This window comes from Prunus persica, chromosome G1 (genome assembly GCF_000346465.2).
Source record: "Prunus persica cultivar Lovell chromosome G1, Prunus_persica_NCBIv2, whole genome shotgun sequence".
Lineage (NCBI taxonomy): Eukaryota > Viridiplantae > Streptophyta > Magnoliopsida > Rosales > Rosaceae > Prunus > Prunus persica.
The window spans coordinates 20,286,347-20,306,567 of record NC_034009.1 but is presented as its reverse complement, the minus strand read 5'-3'; the positions used below and the strand labels follow the sequence as shown (position 1 = coordinate 20,306,567).

Genomic DNA, 20,221 nt, shown 5'->3' with positions numbered 1-20,221 from the left:
CTAGAAAGCTGAGGTATAAAGTAGCTTGGCAGATTCAGGAAGCCAAGAAAAGAACCTGTTCTCCCAAAACTCATGGATGACTGGGGTGCAAAGAGGAGACGGATCATAGGGAGGCACCCTCACCTTGTCACTCCTGTTCCTCTAAGACGTCCTCACAGCCTTGACCTCTTGAGGTGTCATGACAAGATTCTACCAAGAGCTCCCCTTATTCACAGAACTATATCTTAAATCTAGAATAGCCTAAATGAGCCCAAATTGCCTGCTGGCAAATTGGGGATTATAGGCCTCCACTCCATATGCACACTTCTGGTCCGTATGGACCAATCCAAAGAAAAGATCCCGAATGGTCAAACTGGAGACACTTCATGAAGGCCCATCCCCTCAAACCAGGGCGTGTTACAGAATAGCGAATGAAGCTAGGTTTATCCGAAAAAGATAAAGCATTCTTCAGTACTGACCGACCTTTTAGGATTAACAGCCAGAGTCGTGGCTAGAACATCGTCTTCAAGATACTCCAACTCCTCGTTCCCAAGCTTGGGGGAATATCATTCTAACCATATCTGGGCCATCCAGACAGGACCACAGATGGCCAAATTGAGCGGGTTGATTGTAAACTGATAAAGACAGTGGTAAAGCGAGGCCAGCATAAAAGAGCATGTAGCCAGACCTGTTTCATTATGGAGAGTCTCCACAAAATGCATATACTCCATTTTTACACCTCCATCAGCGTGGGGAAAAATGAATTTGTTTGGCTAGGACAACAAGAACATCATGTGTTCTTGATCACGATCGTTCATCCCTTGATACATCATCATGAAACCGAAGTAAGTCCTCAGACACATGATCTCAGTCTTACTAGCCCTCATCGGAACCCTAACCTTCTGATTCCTCATCTCATAATCCCCCAAAACATCAATGCTCATACCCCAGGGCTTGAAACCAAAAAGAGCCGCCATATCCAGGAGAGTAGGGCTCATGGGGCCAGTACCGAAAGCAAAAGTGTTAGAAGTACTATCCCAGAAACAAAATGATGCTCCCAGTAATGAAGGGTTTAGGTCAATCTGATGCTTGTCCAACAGAATGGCATAATAAATCCCATTTTGCATCCATTTGTCTTTAAATAGAGGAGGGAGAAATGCTAGTACAATCATTGATTGTCTCGAAACAGGTATGTTGGTTTGGAGGACCAATTGGAAGAAAGCATGCCCAGGAAAGAAATAGATCGATCTCTGTTATGGAGGAAAGCTAGAGAAGACAAACATGGTAACATCCGTTATCCAAAGGCTACAGAGAAAGCAAGGTTAATTGTGAGCCTAAATTCACACACTCTGTTTTAAATTTGTATTACAGAGCATTTTGAATTTGAATTAGACGTCGTTTGAAATTCCATACTACATCTGGTTTTGTCAAGAAACCATCGTTTGGAGTGAAATACCACAACGGTTTAGATGCTTGAGTTAGAATCATTTTTATTTTACTTGTTTTACAAGCTGTCTTCACTCACTCACACCCTCTTTCTCTTTTAGGATGAATTGCAAAAACAAGCCTCTGAAGGCACTTTTATAGTCTCGAGAACTAATGAAGTATTGACTATCGCTTTGGAAATACTTGAGCATGGAGGAAGAGTTAGAGGTGTAGGAGTTGGGGTTTCCCTTGGTCAATACTTCAATATACCTGGACAACAAATAATAAGATTTGTCGATCAACTCAAGGAAAGTGTAAGAGAGGTACTTGTTTTGTAACAAATTAAAATGTATGACATTATTTTTTTTTAACTTTCATTATGCAAGTTTTGGGCACAACACTTTCAGTATTAAAAATACTGGGTTGAAGGTATAAAATACGACGGTCCAGTTAATAAATTACAAAAACAAACGTCTAAATGATACCCAAAATCATTTTTTAGCAAACGTCGCAAAATGGATGATGGTAAACGACTGTACCTAAATAAAAATCGCCATTTGACATAAGAAACACGTCGTTTTACAAATATGATGAAAACCTCAACAAATTTATGAAGAGACCTGATCAAGCAGAACAGGTACAACAGTGTAGTTCCAGCTCAGTAACATCAAGTCCAGTCACTTCAGCCCCTTCCAAACTGAAGAGGTCTCAATTAAGCCTGTTCAAGAAAAGCCTTTCAAGGCTTGAAATAGATTAAAGCTCTGCCAAACTCGAACTTTGGTATCGATTTACAGCTGAAACTTGATAGTTGAACGTTGGTATCGATTTACAGCTGAAACTTGACAATTGAAGTTGTTGACAATCCAGTCCAGCACAGACATACCCAATCCAGCCCAGATCAGAAGCATCTATTCAGACAGAAATGGAAGTCCAGCCCTCTTTTTGTCTTTTAGAGTTGGTTTTCCCTTTTTGAGCTTTGTAAAAGGCAGTTCAGCCTAAAAACAGTTCACTTTCTTCTTATTTATTCTAGCCAGAACTACCAGTTTGTACTGTGAAAACAGATAACTTCCTCACCCAAATTCACAATCGCTTGTTTAGAAATCAGTAACTTGGGGAGCAAGTTATCTATTTTTAAGAAGTCTGCTAGGATTTTCATTGCTAGCAGTGGCACGCTTGCACACAAAAGAAAGTTGACTTGTTGACCAGTCAACGGTTTTCGAGGCAATGAGGAACTTTACCCTACTATCACAGGAGCAAACATAAAACGGGTGAACAATTTGGTACTCCGAGTGGGACTTCTCAATATACATATTCCTAGAAAAATCCTCTAGTGTATGAATATTGGAAGTTCTAGCTAAAATCCACGCTGTGCCATGGAAAGAGATCAAGTAGCTCTCCGGGAAGGACTGGAGTCAGAAGAAAGTGATGCTAGGCAATCAACTCATGGCAGTACCCAGAGTAGACGTTCCAGTTCTGGTTCCAGAAGGTTGAACCAGATACATGAGGCTGTGTTCCATCAAGAGGCCATAGCACAATAGGGCTAGGACACTCTAAACAACATGACAGCCATGATGCAATGGCAAGTCAATAGGTAGTTTAGGAAGGACCGTGAGGCTGCTATTGCCAAAATTCCAAACCCAGATGTTGTGGTCCAGCAACTGGACCTCTCTTATGGACCTCTACCAGGACTGGCTTGGCTATACAAAGAGAACCCTCTCATCGCACAGATAGCCGAAATACCAGGACGTGGAGAAATCCAAGCTAGACAGAGGGGAGGAGCCCTTCCCATCCAAGAACACGAGGCTTCGGTCCGTCCAGAAGGTCTGCACCAGTTCAGGCCTAGAATCAGCCAGACCCTCCACCTATTCCACAACCTGTGGCCCCATGTGATCAGCCCTTGGCACTTCTGCCTGAGCAACCAGTTGTGTTGCCCTATAAACCCAGAAGGATGAACCCCAATCCATTCCCTCTACTGTCAAAAGGTAGAAGAGGCATACGGGGAATTAACCCCTTTGCCAACAATGAAAGAAACAGACTGGAGGCAAACTGGAGGAATAACACAGGGAGGAAGTTCTGCCCAGGCCATATAGAATAGAGCACATGATTGACCACATCCAGCCAGAACAGGGGTGAAATCGGCATCCTGTTAATGCTTTGAATGACATGAGGGCACTTCAGAGAATGATCATGAAGATGATGGAGCCTGAAGCTAGAAAAGGAGAAAGGCCCACCTAAGAAAGCCATATCCGGCTTACATTGATCAGATACATCTATCCCCGGGTTTTAATGTACCAAATTTCACCTTGTTCAACAGAGAGGACACCCATGCCTCATCAGTTGAGCATATAGGCAGATTCTCTGTCCAGTGCATAGCAGCCAATTCTGTGCAAACTTGGGAACATATGGAAAATGTCTTCCATGACTACTATTTCAGGATCCAGCCATAAGTCACCATCAGTGATCTTGCTGCCCTCAAACAGAGTGAAGATGAGCCTGCTCAAGACTTCATAACCAGGTTTAGAAAGCTCAAAATGAAATGCCGAATCCCTTTAAAAGAAAAGCACTTCAATTAAATGGCTCAAACTGCCCTTAAAATCTCTCTGAGGAAGAGATTTGATGGAATGCTATTTGGAGATCCGGCATAATTGGTAGACAAAGCATCGAAATACGAGGAACTGCTCAGGGAAGAACAACAGAAGAGGAACTTTTCCAAAGACACACATTACAAAACCCGATCTTCTTCAATACATCTGGTTGAGGTAGAATCAGAAGAAGACATAAGGCTCGGAAGAAAGAGAAGTTACAATGGCAGAAATGGTGAAATTAAAACATCCCATGAGTTGCAAGGCTTTGACAAAGCCACCAAAGGACCAGAAGCCACCACCATTCACAGGAGGGTTTGTTCTAAACTAACCAAGGTTGATGCTTTGTTTGATGAGATGCTATTACAAAAGGCAATAAAGACACCTCACAGGTTGCCCACGCCAAAGGAACTCAAGAGCAGACAATATTGCAGATGGCACAACTCTTGGAACCATTCCACCAATAGTTGTGTTGTCTTCAGGGATGTCATACAAGAAGGAATAACAGTAGGAAGGCTAAAACTGGCCGAGAAACCTCCCTCAGTAACAACAGATCCTTTTCCCCAACCTTAAGTCAACATGGTTAACTTAACTTGGCCAGAAAAGAAGAGACGTAAACTAAAAGCAGAAGCTAGCCCCAGCATAGACATAAGAGCCACAAGAGAAGCTAATCAAAGGCCAAAGGCAACCATTTCGGTTGGGGTAGTTCTGTGCAGCAGGTGCAAGTGTGAAAGTGAGTTAGAGGTAACTCTAGACAGGCAAAGTCAGCCCACACCTAGTGTTTTTGATAGGATTGGAACATCATACCAACAGAGCCAGACAGAAGGACTATCTAAGGCCTGCCCAACGCAGTAGAAGAATGACAGAGCAACCAAAGAAGGAGATACCAATTAAGATGCCCAGAAATGACAAGCCTTTGCCACTACCAAAGAAGGCAGGTGGTACTCTGTTGGAAAAAAAGGTGGACCAACTATGGAACTAACCAGAACACAAAAAATGAGAGTTCATAGGCAATATTGCACCTTCCTCGAGAATATGGATAACACACAAGTACTTCCAGAGACTAGTTTTGCCAGAAGAGGGAAAAATCTAGAAGTACCTCCTCAGGCAGAACAAACAACATGTCAGCCACAAGAGCTGAAAAATACAGAATCTCCGGGCAGACCTTCCATCCATCTTGCATCATCCTCAGTCAATCAGCTTAAACCTTCACAATCAAAAGGTGAATCCGAGCCCATTCTAGTAGAAGGACAAGAAGATTGGACTAAAGAATATGAAGAAGAGCAGTTGGACTATGAACCATCTGCAGACGACCAGATTGGACTCCTCGAAACAGGAGAGCAAAAAGACTGAATAGAAGAATATGGGGAAGAAAAGATGGAGCCTGATGGAGAAGAAACTGAGGCTTTCGGTGCAGAATTAGAGAGCTTGTTGCAGGGTGATTAGGGCAGCAGAAGGGCAAGAAAACACACTGGAGGAGGACGTGCTCTCCCAGGAAAGTTTTGAGTGCAAATTGGCAGAAGTAGAGAAGGCGCCAGAACAGCAAACACTTACTGCCAAAACAGGCAGAACTGCCATGAAACTAGCTGCAGAACAACTTTGTTTCTCCAAACCCACCAAAGAGATGGCTAATCACCTCATACCCCTATTCATAACAGCAAACTTTGGGGGTGTTCCTATTCCCAAAGTGATGGTAGATGGAGGTGCAGCCATTAATCTTCTGCCTCACAAATTGCTGATCAAGATGGGCAAGGCAGAGAAAGATCTAATTCCAACAAGCTTGACGTCACCAACTTTGCTGGGGGCATCACCAAGACTCATGGAATCCTAGATGTAGACATCATAGTTGGAACCAAGGAGCTGAAGATTGCATTTTTTGTGGTAGACACCACTTCTACCACTTACAATCCATTGCTTGATAGACACGGGATCCATCAAAGTCTATGTGTTCCTTCCACTCTACATCAGCAATTAGCCCTTTGGCATGAAGAAGGTTTCATGGAAATAATAGAGGCCGACCACGATCATTTCTGCCTTCTGCCATGTGTTTTGAGGCCAGGTATTATCATGATGATCTCGGTCCTTTCACTTTCTTTGGAGTCAACCAGAACGGCCACCCTTATGGTGTCACGGCAGAGAGACTCATTGAAGATGGTCTAGCCAGTTCTCTAGAGGACTGGAATAGACCTTTTGTTTTGAACCTCCAAAACTCTGATGTCTAGTCCCAATCAACAAGAAAAGAATCGAGCTGCAAGAATCCGATCCATTACAAAAAGATTGTTGATATATTGGGAAGAAAGGAAACTCTTTATGCTAATCCAGCCATCAATATGGCAAAATTCACCTATGAGAGCACTGAAGAACAGGGAGAGAGTTTACATGAGGAAGTACTAGATTTTGCACTAGCGGCACTAGATGACTCGTTACCAAAAGTGGAAGATCCATTACAGGAAATAAACTTAGGGACAGAAGAGGATCCAAGACCCACTTTCATTAGTGCATTATTGAAAGAACCACTCAAAAGTGCAATCATTGCACTTTTGCATGATTTTAGAGACTGTTTTGCTTGGCATTATCATGAGATAACTGGATTGGACAGAAAATTGGTAGAACACAAGTTGCCAATCAAAGAAGGCTACCTTCTAGTCAAACAGACCAGAAGAAGGATGTCTATGGAAACAGAACTAAAAGTCAAAGAAGAAATAGAAAGACTGGTCAAGGCAGGATTCATTAGACCAGCCATTTATGCTGATTGGCTAGCCAACATTGTGCCAGTTCTGAAAAGAAAAACAGAGGCAGTTAGGATCTGTGTCGATTATAGGAATCTGAATGAAGCATCTCCTAAAGATGAATATCTCATGCCAATGGCAGATATGCTAGTGGATGGAGCTGCTCATAACCAAATGCTGTCATTCATGGATGGCAATGCAGGATACAATCAAATAATGGTGGCAAAAGAAGACATCCATAAGACAGCCTTCTTGTGTCCAGGACATATAGGTGCTTTTGAATATACTATAATGCCTTTTGGCTTGAGAAATGTAGGAGCCACTTATCAAAGAGCAATGAATTCTGTTTTTCATGACATGATAGGTCATTCTCTAGAAGTGTATATAGATGATGTGGTGGTTAAGTATCAAATCTGAAAAGGGCATTCCTAAGAATGAGACAACACAAGTTAAAAATGAATCCCAAGAAATTTATTTTTGGAGTTCAAGCAGGAAATTTCTTAGGTTTCTTGGTCCACCAAAGAGGCATAGAGATTGATAAAAACAAGGCAAAATCCATCATAGAAGCCCTACCACCTCGAAACAAGAAAGAATTGCAGAGTCTCCTAGGAAAGATTAACTTTATAAGAAGATTCATATCCAATTCTGCAGGAAAAATCCAGCCTTTCTCCTCCTTGTTAAGGTTGAAGCAAGAACAAACATTTAAGTGGGAGGAACAGCACTAGTAGGCTTTTGAGGAAATCAAACACTACCTCTCAAATCCACCAGTTCTATCCCCACCAAAGAGAGGCGGACCACTTAAATTATATGTTTCTGCGTCAGAAGTATCCATTGGGAATCTGCTAGTCCAAGATAACAAGGAAGGGAAGGAATATGTAGTCTATTATCTAAGTAGAACTCTGACAGAAGTAGAATTAGGAATCCAGTCTGTGGAAATTTTGGGAGATCCTATGCTTGTGTTAAAATAGATTGCTGCATAATACAAGTGTCAAAATCCTTCTCTAGCAGTTTATTTGATAGTAGCTAGAAATCTCTTGGCACAATTCAAGGAAGCTACTTGGGAACATATCCCAAGAAAAGAAAACTTTGCAGCTAATGAAATGGCTCAGATAGCAACAAGCGTACAAATGCCTGAAGACTATGTGCAAAGAATCATCAAGGTAGGAAAGAAAAGCCTACAATCTGTCCTAACTAGAGGAATGGAAATAGACGTCAATACTGCCATAATGACTGAAGAAGATTGGAGATTGCTTATAATCAATTATTTGTAGTATCCAACCCTTCCCTCTGAAAAAAGGACTAGAATCATAGCCTTGAACTACCTCATGTGGAATGGAGATTTGGTCCGAAAAAGCAAGGATGAATTGCTCCTAAGATTCTTAGGGAAGAGAGAATGCATGAAGGTCATGGGAGAAACCCATGAAGGAATTTGTAGAGCTCATCAAGATGGTAGGAAATTGTGCTGGCTAGAACGTATGGCTACTTCTGGCCAACTATGATGAAAGACTATATCGAATATTCCAACAGAGGTGAGGCTTGTCAGAGGCATGGTCCTATCCAGCAGGCTCCCTCAGTTCCCATAAATCCAGTGGTTAAGCCATGGCCATTTAGAGGATGGGCAATGGATCTCATTGGCAAAATCTATCCAGCCAGTAGCAAACAACATTGTTTCATCATTATAACTACATACTATTTCACCAAATGGGTGGAAGCCAAACCTGTTAAATCTACCACATCTCAAGAGATCATCACTTTCATAAAAGAGCATATTATACAAAGGTTTGGTATACCACAGTCAATCACAACTGACAGGGGATCTTCTTTCATATATGGAGAGATGCTAGATATGGCAGAAGCATTCAAATTCAAGCTACTTCAATCCACTCCTTATTATGCCCAAGCTAATGGGCAAGCAAAATCAAGTAACAAGGTGTTAACCAATATTATTTGGAAAATGCTTGAGAAAAATCCAAAGCAGTGGCATGAGAAATTATCAGAAACTCTCTGGGCATATAGAACTTCAAAGAGAGAGGCAACTGGCATGACCCCATATGCTCTAACCTATGCTCATGATGCAATTCTGCCTATGGAAGTAGCAGTCCTATCTCTCAGAATTGCTCAGCAACACAATCTGATTGGAGAAGATTACTCTCAAGCAATGCTGCTAGAACTAGAAGGTTTGGATGCCCGCAGAATTGATACCCTCAACAAACTCTTAGCAGGGAAACAGGCTGTATCAAGGGCATACAAGAGTTTTGAAGAAGGAGAAATAGTCTAGAAAGCAGTTTTGCAACTCGGAGCACACATAGCTGGTTATGGAAAGTGGTCACCTACACGGGAAGGTCCTTTCATAATTAAGCAAATCCTTGGATTGCGGGCATACAGACTACAGGATCGAGATGGAGACATCCATGCAGCACCAATCAATGGCAAATGGTTGAAAAAGTTCTATCCAACTATGTGGGATTCACAGGATGTGCAAACAGATCCTGGAATAGAGAAGGAGCGAGATAGAATTATTGTTTGAATTTTGTTCAGAGTTGTGCTTTTAAGTGTTATTTGTAAGTGTGTTTTGTTCCCTACATTCTTTTATTTTCATTTAGATTAGAAGAGATTGAAAATGAAAAAGTTCCACCAAAAATAAGATTTATATTCAATATAGTCATTTTCCATGACTAAGTTTTATTACATTCAAAATCTAAAATTTAAAGCCCTAGTTTCCTAAGAGTCTCTTCTAATCCGGTTTTCTTAGTGGAGATCTCTTTCTGAAAAAGCATTCCTTGATGAAGAGAGGCCTTTGCAATCTCCAATGCTGGCCTAGAAGCTGCAACCATGTTCTGCACAAGGAAAGTGGCCTTGGTCTTGGTGCTCAGTCCAGCCCCGAGTTTGTTCTACCTCTCCCTCAACCCAGCCAGCTGCTTTTGAAGTTTTCAATTTGTCTTTCCAGCTTGTCAGCAGCGGTCTTGGCCTCCTTATAACCCGTAACCATCTGGTCCATTTCTGCTTTCTGTTTCTCATAATTGGCTAAGTTGGCTTCATGAGTAGCCTTGCAAAATTTAGAAGCATCGAATGAGGGCTTAAGATCTTCATAGCGAGTGTGGAGATTAAGCACATCCCTTGCTAGGCCTAAGCTAAGCTTAAGGATAGGTCTGGGAGCTATGTTCTCCCTATGCTGCAGGTCTAGATCCTTCATCAGCTAGTCAACAGCTTCTCTATTCTCATCCAAGTCCAGCACTATTGATTGCCATATTTTTACTTTGCCCACTGCCTCATCCACTACTTTAGATTTTCCCTTGCTAGGAGTAAAGCTGAGCTTCTCTAGCTTGTCCAGCTAAGCATCCAGGTCCATGACTTCAAATTCTGCTAGTTCTGGATCAACAAATGAAGCCGTAGCTAGTGAACTTGGGATGGAATGGATAGGTATCTGCAAAGAAATGTTTTCAGTGAATTCCATGCAAAAATTTGAATAGGAGAAGAGCTAAAGACACAGTGATACTTACAGCCACAATAGGAGGCTTGAGAGGACTGGTCACCACAGCTAAAGTCCCAGCAGCTCTATCCTCCTCTACCTAGAAAGAAAGGAACCTCAATTAGAAAGATAAAGGTAGGCAGGACTATGGAAACCAGACATAATTAAGAAAGAATAGGAACTACCTCAGATACTGGAACAGCAACAGAGTGTTCTGCCTCTACATCATCAAAGAGAACTAATTTTGAACTGATGGGCTCTATTCTTTGGGCCTCTTGCTGTTTCTTGGCCAGCTCAATACTCTGCTATTACTTCAGTGGGAATTTCTTCTTGCAGAAAGACAGAACTCAAGTTAAAGTGGATGCAATACAAAAGCCAAAATTGTGCTAAAAAGAAGGGATCTTTTGCTATAATCTCACCTCTTCTTCTACATCTTTTGTCTTTTCTTTGTCCCCTTTCAAGACCTTCTTCTCCTGTTCTACGGCTTTAAAAGCATCTCGCAGCTCTTCATTAGTCTCTGTGGTCTCAATGAGAACTGCTGCAGGTGCTTCTGTCTTTTCAGACTCACTAACAGCCCTCTGTTTGGGCCCAAATTCGGCACACCCAAAACCAAGAGACAAGCCCATGATGAAATTGCCTACCCAGCCCGAAAACTTGAGAAAAACAAAATAGGATCCAGACAGATTGGGCTTCACACCAAGAATGTTGAAAACAAAGCTTCAGCCCAAAGAAAGGCCCAAAGAGGAAACTGACAAGATGGGCTTCAAAAGATCAGCCCATGAATTATTGATTAGGTTCAGACCCAAGGGATCAAAGACATACCCACGTGATTGCCTCAGCTTTAGAAAAGTCAGCAATACCGACTGAAATTTAAAAATATGAAAGGGACGTCTCTGAAACACTGCCAATTGAAGATCAAGAAACCCATCTATGTTCAAGATTTTGCTCCAAATCGATGCACCACCCCCCCAGGGATTCACGGATCACGCTTTCTAAATTAGAACAGGAAACCAGGGAAGGGACTGCTTTAGGAGGTGACTGCTCAGAACCTATCTGCCTTGATTGATAAGAAATCCTTCTTACTTTATATTATAAGAGATCTTTTTTGCCGCCCATTATTTAGGATTAAAAATCACCTCCCCAGGAGGGTCTCTTATAAAAACGAAAGTAGGCAAAGGAACAAAGGACACTCAATTCATCAATCAATCAAAAAAAACAAACAAGAAAAAGCTCACTTGGATCCAAAGAAAACCAGCTTTAGATCAGAATTCCAAAGTTCAGACTTAGAAAATAAGTCCTCTGAAAGCGAGATCCCTCTCGTTACAAGTTTGGTTCAGCAAAAGCCAAGACAAAAACAGTTTGAGTTTTCACAAATATGAAAACCTCAACAAATTTTATAGCATAGTTCCAGCTTGCTAAAGACGAATAGCCACTTCTGTCTCTTCAAACTGAAGAAGTCGCAGTTCTGCCCGCTCAAAAGTCTCCCAAGGCCCGAAGAAGATTGAAGCTCTGCCAAAATTGAACTTTGGTATCGATTTACAGCTGAGGCCAAGCAGCTAAAGTTGTCGACAGTGCAGTCCAGCATAGACATGCCCAGTCCAGCCCGGATCAGAAGTTTCCACCCAGGCAGAAATGGAGTTTCAGCCATCTTTTTGTCTTTCTAGAGTCGGTTTCTCCCTGCTTAATCTTGTAAAAGGGAGTTCTGCCTGAAAACAGTACTTTATTATTATCCATTCTGGCCAGAACAATCATTTGATACTGAGATAAATTATGAAAGTCCTCACCAGTCTGAGGCAAGAAAAGAACTTACTTGGGAGATATTCCTCACCCAAATTCACAATCGTTTTGTTTTAGAAGCCAGTAACTTGAGGCGCAAGTTATCCACTCTCAAAATAAGTCTGCTAGAATCTACATTGCTAGCAGTGGCACGCTCACACACCAAAGAAAGCTGACTTGTCGACCAGCTAGTGGTCTTCAAGCCAGTGGGGAACTTCGCCCTTCCACATCAGGAGTTAAACACGAAAACGGGTGAACACCCTCTTTCTCAATCTTTTTGTCTTGGAATGAGGAACGGAGCTTTCGACTGCATAGCACTATCCTGAGCTTGAGTGACCTCTTTTCTTTTGTTCTTTCTGGCAGAAGGAGTTGCCTCAGCCTTTGGTTCTGCCAAAGTCTCATAACCATCCTCCTCGTCACCAAAAGGGAGCTCTAGGTCTCCAGCAGCAATAACAGAAGTAACTACATAGAAGAAGAAAGGGTTAGCAGACAAATCCAGCAAGAAACAAGCCTAAGGGCAGAATTTGGAAACTTACCGACTACTTCCCCAGCTTGGACAACTTGTCTCCCAAGGTTGCTTGTCATAGAAGGATCTAAGACAAACAAACAAAACAGAATTAAAACATGTCTCAGAATACAGAAATCCAAAACAAAGGAGCGAAACTAGCAATTTTACTTTCAATCACTTGAGCATTTATGCCCTTGACCATCTACACTATGAATTTTTTGGCCTCTAGTTCTGCCAGGACAATCCCAGCTCCCAAGTTTCAAACAACATCTTCACAGCAGTTCACACTATTATTAGGCTCCCAGAACTGCAAGAATTAGGCTCCCAGGATGGATAGAGGCATCCACACTATTATTAATCTTGTTCACCGAGCACCTGCAATCCTTGTGCACGTCTAGATCATCTGAAACCTTCCATGAGGTAGCACGATTACAACTTCTATAGGATTTGAGAGGAATGAGCTGGGGGCAGCCAAGCTGTCTGGCACAGAAGTTGGGATGATAGACTTCTGTTCCCAAATGTTAATTAGGAGGCTTGCCCCCACCGAAAGGCATATCCCGAGGCAGCGTCACACTCAGAAACTTTTTTTTGAAATCAATTTTTGCTTCTTCTTCTTCCGGCTCCTTCTCAAAGAGTCTATATCCAAGCTGGAACCAAGGGTATGTTCTTCTAAGTACCACTTGCCATTGAGCAGCAGACCTCTTGGTGCAACGCCTAAAAAACACCAGGTATTCTTCAATTGAGCGCTTAGGCACCTCTGCCCACATCAAGGGGACCGCCATAACCTGGTCTTCAGGCAGAACAATGTCTGGAAACCTCAATTCTAGGAAATAAACTTGCAGCTAGATCTGGATCATCCAGAATGCGCTAGGAGCAGAGATATTCAGTGGATTCTCCAGAATGGTGCTGTGAAGGTTCTTATACAGATGAGCCAGAACTGTGGGACCAAGCGCCACATCAGCATGGTTGTGCAAAGCTTTTTCCAAATGCTTGTATTCCAGCAAAACTACTGAGGAACGATTAGGGAAAACGAACCTGTTCAACCAGTATAGAAGGAACAGCATGTGTTGCTGATCCCTATCCTTTTCAGTGCTAAACTTCTTCAAAAAATTGGAAAAAGAACAATTCTGGTTGATCGTGGCAGCATGAATGGTGAAAGGCTTGGCTAATCTCTCTCGATTCTTCCCTATATGGCAGTCACCAACAGCATTAACAGGCCTCCCATGGGGCCTGAACCCAAATATTTGAGCCAGATCCAGCAGAGTCTGAGTAATGGGGCCCAGACAGAAGCCAAAAGTGTTGCTGGCAGAATTCCAGAAGCACAGAGCAGCAGCCAGTAACTTCCCATCTCTATTGACAGAATGCTTAGACAGAAGAATTGAGTTGTAAATTCTAGCCTTCTTCTATAAGCTCCATGCCTCGGGAGAAGCCTGTCAATCCAATCAGACCACCTCACTGCATTGTTCCTCACTTCACTCGAAGGATACAAACGACTCAAGTTCTTACTGACCCAAGTATGAGAAGCAAGAGGCATAGAACTTGGAAAACACAGAGGAGCCTCAGCATCTTCCTTGAACAAATCAGCCATTTCTTCCGGCACAGAGCCAAACCAGTGAGGACCCAGAACAAGGGTGTTTTCAAACAGATGAAGGACGTTTTCATCTAAATTCTTTTGCGCATATGGGTGAAGTTCACTATGAACCTCGATTGCATGTCGATCAACCCCATCTCTAGTAAGATAAATAGGAGATCGCGAAGAAGAAGAGCTTTGGGCACGATTTTTTAGGGAAGACATTTTTCGTTTCTGACAAAGACAAGGAAAATTGAAAGAACGAGCGAAAGATCAGAGGTTTCCGAAGGGAAATGAAAGCTGAAACAGAGTCAGGTTTTGGATGAACAGGAACAAGGTTATGAAAAAATCTCATAAAAAGTTTGAAGAAAGATCGTGGGAAGTGAAGAAATTACCCAGATTAAAATAGCCGTTAAAAATACCCACTTCCCCCATGAAGTCTAGTTCAATAGGCAGACGTGCGCTAGTGCAACAACATGAAATGGAGCGCATCATTTGATTGGCCAATCATTAAGTTTGAAACCGTTTAAAAACAATTCAAACTTCGCAAAAGAAATCAACACGCAAGCCCATCTTCGCAAAAGAAAGGCCCGCAAAAACAGAAAAGACAAAGGATTGGGCTTTGATTCCAAAGAAAAGAGAGCCCAAATCCACATCAGAAGCCCACGTATTTTACGAAATGGCAGAGTTGTAAAAAATGCCAAATTAAATGGCAATTGACCACTAAAGCAGATCAAGAAAAATCTAAAGAAGAATTGGATTAGGCCCAGCTTCTAAAATGCTCACCATTGATCTCAAAACCCAGAGTACAAAGTCAGCAGATCTGTTTAGAAAGCCTATTCTCAGAACCCACGTGACTACCTGACTTTGAAAAGTTAACAATTTCAACTATCACAAGAGAGTTGATTGAGAATTAATGGAAGCATGTCATTAGCATAAAGATTTCTTTGAAACTCTGAGGCCAAAAGATCATAATCCTTTTGTATATAATTATGCATCAGAACAGGTGAGAGATAAGCAAAACTACAATCTCAAGAGATAAGTGGGAAGCAAGGGAGTTGTTCAAACAAGAAAAGCAAACTGACCATCACGACAGATTGTGTTCTTTTTCTTTTTCAAGAAAAACAGAGAATGGCAAGGAAAAGACCTTCCTGAAAACTGATTATTGATGGTTTACTAATGGTTCTTCTCCGTTAGAACAGATAACTTCCCCCTTTTTCTTTGCATTTAAAAATAAAAGATCTTTCTTTTGGAAAATTTGGCAGCTCGTTATTAAAAGATTAGAAGCCCACACTCCAGCATTTCTTATAAAAATGAGAGAAGGTGAACAGATCAAAGGACTGCCAAAAATCAATCAAAAACAAAAACTCAAAATTAGCACTTGATCTGGAAAAACCTTCAAAACACTGAAGCAACCAAAAGCTCATTGAGCCACAAGAAAAAGGCCAGCTACAAATCAAAATCTCCAACTTCAGTTCAGACTTAGACAAATAAGTCATTCAAAACGAGATTTCTCTCGTTACAAATTTGGTTCAGCATAAGCCAAATCAAGCAGAGTTCGGGTTTTACAAATATGAAAACCTCAACAAATTTATGAAGAGCCCTGATCAAGCAGAATAGGTACCACAGTGTAGTTCCAGCTCAGTAATCATCAAGTCTAGTCACTTCTGCCCCTTCCAGACTGAATAGGTCCCAATTCTGCCAGTTCAAAAAGCCTTCCAGGGCTTGAAATAGATTAAAGTTCTGTCAAACTCAAACGTTGGTATCAATTTACAGCTGAAACTTGATAGTTGAAGTTGTTGACAGTCCAGTCCAGGACAGACATACCCAATCCAGCCCGGATCAGAAGCATCTATCCAGGCAGAAATGGAAGTCCAGCCCTTTTTTTGTCTTTTTTAGAGTTGGTTTTCCCTTTTTGAGCTTTGTAAAAGGCAGTTCAGCCAAAAAACAATTCACTTTCTTATCATTTATTCTGGCCAGAACTACCAGCTTGTACTGTGAAAAATTGTGAAGTCCTCATCAGTCTGAGGCAAGAAAAGAACTTACTTGGGAGATATTCCTCACCCAAATTCACAATCACTTCTTTAGAAATTAGTAACTTGGAGTGCAAGTTATCTATTTTTAAGAAGTCTGCTGGAATTTTCATTGCTAGCAGTGGCACGCTCGCACACAAAAGAAAGTTGACTTGTTGACCAGTCAATGGTTTTTTAGGCAAGGGGAACTTTACCCTACCATCACAGGAGCAAACATAAAACGAGTGAACATATGCATCAAAAGATGGCGGTCAATTTCACGATGATGTAAAAAACGTCTACACAACGGTGGATTCCCGTTGTCTATTGCGATTTTTGTAGTAGTGTTTGAACCTTATAGGAACTCTATGCGGTACTAAGTCACTCATGTATCTTACCATGCAATGTATAAATTGTAAAATATTGTAATAAATCATTATAAATAAATGATTATGGTGTGTTTAATCTTCTTTCATTAATTACTACATATTTTCTGCACTCGCAGTGTTTGTCAACTTGCTGTATAATTAATTTAAATCAGTTAAACCTCTCATGCAATGCATTTCCTTCAAAAAATTTGTGATAAAGTAATAGATAATTGACTAAATAAAAATCCTCCAAAGTTTCAAGAAAAAATTTCGAGTTTTTCTTACAATTTCCATGGTTTTTATTCAATTTTTTATCGATATCGATAATATCCAAATATTTCCTTAGAAACTTCCGTGTTTTTGGACTACCAATATTTCCAAAATCATCAATATTTTAGACCTTGATTTATTCTTCTTCGCCGTTCTTATTTTGTTCTTCACTTTTAAATTCATTATTTCTTTTATCCTTTTATAACACTTCATTTCTCGTCATTTAATTTAATCACATTTATATTTATCATAAACTCTTAAAAACCTTAAAAATCAAAATACAAAGCCTAACCATTATTGACCCCATGTAAGAGAAAGAACAAATGCCAAAGATGGGATTTCGTGTTTGGCTGAACAATCAGTTGATTAGAAGTTATAAGCGCGATCACGTTGCTTAAAATCTTTCCATCCAAATCATTTGATAGCTTGGTAGTGACATGTCTACATATATAACTCAAGCAAAGGAGGACCAAAACTCCTTCAAGCACTAGTTTTTGTCCAAAAAGAGGGAAGCAATGTGAATAATCAAACATACAAGGAAGGAATAGGTGAGACATGCAATCGCACTAGTTTTTCTTTCTGTGCTAGTCTTTATACTGACTAATATGAGTACGAGACTATCATTCTCAACAGCTCAAAAACACATGGAGTATGCTAGCTAATAAATAATACATTCCCTGAAAACAGTATTGTACATAAGATTAAGAAATCTCACATCCTCCCTCACAAAAGCCTCACTTGTCTACCAAAAATCCAACTGAAAGGTACAGACATGGGTGGTTGCTTGGTCCTTGCTTGAGCTCTTTCCTCTAGCTTTCTTATTCTCGGTGGCAACCCACAAACAAACTCTTGAGCCTTTCGGCCTTCAGGTGAAAGTCCGACGAGGGTTTCTACCTTCCACGTGGCAAGCAACGACTCCAATATATCGGCATAGTCATTGGCGGTATAGACACCTAACTGCTGCGCAGCACTGGAAAAGTGTTGGAAAAGGTGGTCATCACGGCCATCATACATCAAGTGAGCTGGCATGGTGATTTTCTTCCTCATCATGTGAGCTAATGAAATGACAGTATAATCAGGATCCAACTCAAAGAGCTTGGTCACAATCTTGGTGTAGGCAGCCTCATGGCGCTTCTCATCTGAGGCTATTATGCCGCATATTTGTGCCAACTTCAAGTCCCCATGCTTCTTGGCAAGTTTGGCAGTGTTCCCATGAGAGATAGCGGTAGCCCTTTCCTGGAATGAAGTGAATATGAACCCCAAGTAGGGATTGTTCTCTCCCCCGGGATCCTACGAATACGTACACATATATGTACATTTATACATGCAGGTTAAGTATACACAAGAAAATTCAGGGCCTAAATAACATGTTTTTACCCTAAAATCAATGTTTAATAATTTCCCATTAGACATTAATCTAAATTGAGCTTTCAAACAGTTTTCAGTTTTTTACTCTGTGTACACTTGAAGACTATATATATTAATACTAAACATGTTTCCGATATTCAGTTTTATTTAAAATAAAAACTAGAAACTGATCGAAACAGAAATAGTTATCAAACGGTCTCAATTTTCTATTAAGGAGAAGGAGATAACATTAATTGATTAATTTAATTATTAGATGCATATAAATATATATATGCTTAAGGTGTAACATACCATTCCAAAAGTAATCAAATACTGAATGGTCTTCTCAATTTGGGACATGTCGACTCGTCCGGTGAGATAGAGATACTTATTAAGAAGGTCACCATGCCTTTTCTCTTCAGCAGTCCAGGCCCTGGTCCAGACTGCCCAAGAAGTAGGGCTTGAACCTGTTTCATCTGCAACTCCATCCAAAGTGTTGAGCATTGTTTGGTAAGTGGGAAGGGCGTCCTCAGTGATCATATTTCCCACCAAAACAACAAAGAAATCATCTGGAACCTCCTTTGCCCTCTCCCTCAGTTCCTTGACTTGCTCAAGAAAACCGTCATCTCGGGAAGCCGCTGGATCAGGCAGAAAATCTTGAGGTTGCCAGCACTTTTCAACAGGTTTCAAGTGAGTCAAGATGTTGTCCTCAGCCCAGTCGTCTAGGGATTTAAAGATGCTAATTTTTTCAGGTGACATGGAATGAGTGATTTCTTGATAAAGCAACTCTCGCCGTGGCATAAAAGCCTTCTTGTAACTGTAATCCCTATTAATCTTCTCATCAACCTTCAGATCTCTGCATACATACATTAATATATATTAGTAAAACAGACAAACATGGATAAGATAATAAAATAAAGCAAATTAAAAGTGTCTCACTTTGAAGGTGCAGGGTTGGATGAGGCCGTGAAGAACTTGGGAGATGTGAGGCAGCTGGTGATCAACATTGGTGGGAGATGAAGATGAGATCATCCACTTACAGTGAGTTAAATATTAAGGAAAGATACTTTGAGTTAATTAAACCTATAGCTAGCCTATGCCCAACCCAACCAAGCAAACGAAACGACTACTTAACAATCTTCCCTCTAATTTGGGAAAACAAATCATGCGTTGTGTGTGTGGCATAAATACGAAAGCTCATGCGTTGGGAAAACAAATTATGTTATTTCATGCAAAAAATGTTTTGTTCAGAATATTGTCGCACGTTTGGAAATGGGCCTATCTACTCATTTTCAATTGATTTTAAATTGAATTACTCTAAATTGTTACAGAGAACCGGAAGAAGTCTTTCTATGACTTCTCTCCCTCTTGCGAAGTGGGTACATGAATCAAATTGAAGACTATTAGGCCTCGTTTGTTACACAAGACTGTTTTGACATTGACTTAGGGACTGTCTTGGCTTGACTTGACTTGATTTAAATTGGATAACACTAATGTGTTTGATGAAAACTTGGACTAAGACTAGATTTTTTTATTTTTCCAAATATATATATATATGTATATATGTATAAATGTATAAATACATATATTATATATGTATATTATAATATATATATATAATATGTATATACTGTCCTCTTCTATTGAGGGATCTCTTATTTGATGGACACCCTTTAGGGTACCGTACAAATTTTTTTATCAACAATTCAAACTGTCTTTTTTTCAAGTCTTCATTCATAGATCATCCTTGAAAAAAAAGACAAATCGAAACCGTTTCGACATCCAATTGTGTCCTACAAACTCAATGAACATTGTACTTCAAGAAAGTACTAAAATTTCAATAACTCAATTGAGTGGTCAAATGATATTGGATTCATGTGTTTTATTGTAGAGATGATCTTTGAATGAATACTTACAAAATATAAGGTTTGGATTAGTGAAATACAATACAGAGTGGGCCCTACAATGATGTCCCTCAAATAAGCTTATTTGAGAGATCCCTCAATAAAAGCTCTCTGAATATATATATACATATATTATATTCATACATAATATATATATGTGTGTGTGTATACATGTATATATGTATATTATAATATATACATGAGTATGATATATGTGTGTGTGTGTGTGCGCGCGCGCTTGTGTGTGTGTGTGTGTGCGTGTGTGTGTGTATGTGTAGGTGT

General features: G+C 40.5%; 2 protein-coding genes across 2 annotated transcripts; one reads left to right on the top strand and one right to left on the bottom strand.

Moving 5' to 3' along the window:
- On the top strand, window positions 8,211-8,993 carry LOC109946724 (protein NYNRIN-like). The gene has a single exon (XM_020555368.1). It carries the CDS (start codon window positions 8,211-8,213, stop codon window positions 8,991-8,993), a length of 783 nt encoding a protein of 260 aa, XP_020410957.1.
- On the bottom strand, window positions 17,412-19,042 carry LOC18792590 (stearoyl-[acyl-carrier-protein] 9-desaturase, chloroplastic). Its single transcript, XM_020555357.1, has 3 exons — window positions 18,975-19,042; window positions 18,348-18,861; window positions 17,412-17,978 (listed from the first exon to the last, which is right to left on the bottom strand). The coding sequence occupies exons 1-3, from the start codon at window positions 19,040-19,042 to the stop codon at window positions 17,412-17,414; spliced, it is 1,149 nt and encodes a 382-aa protein (XP_020410946.1).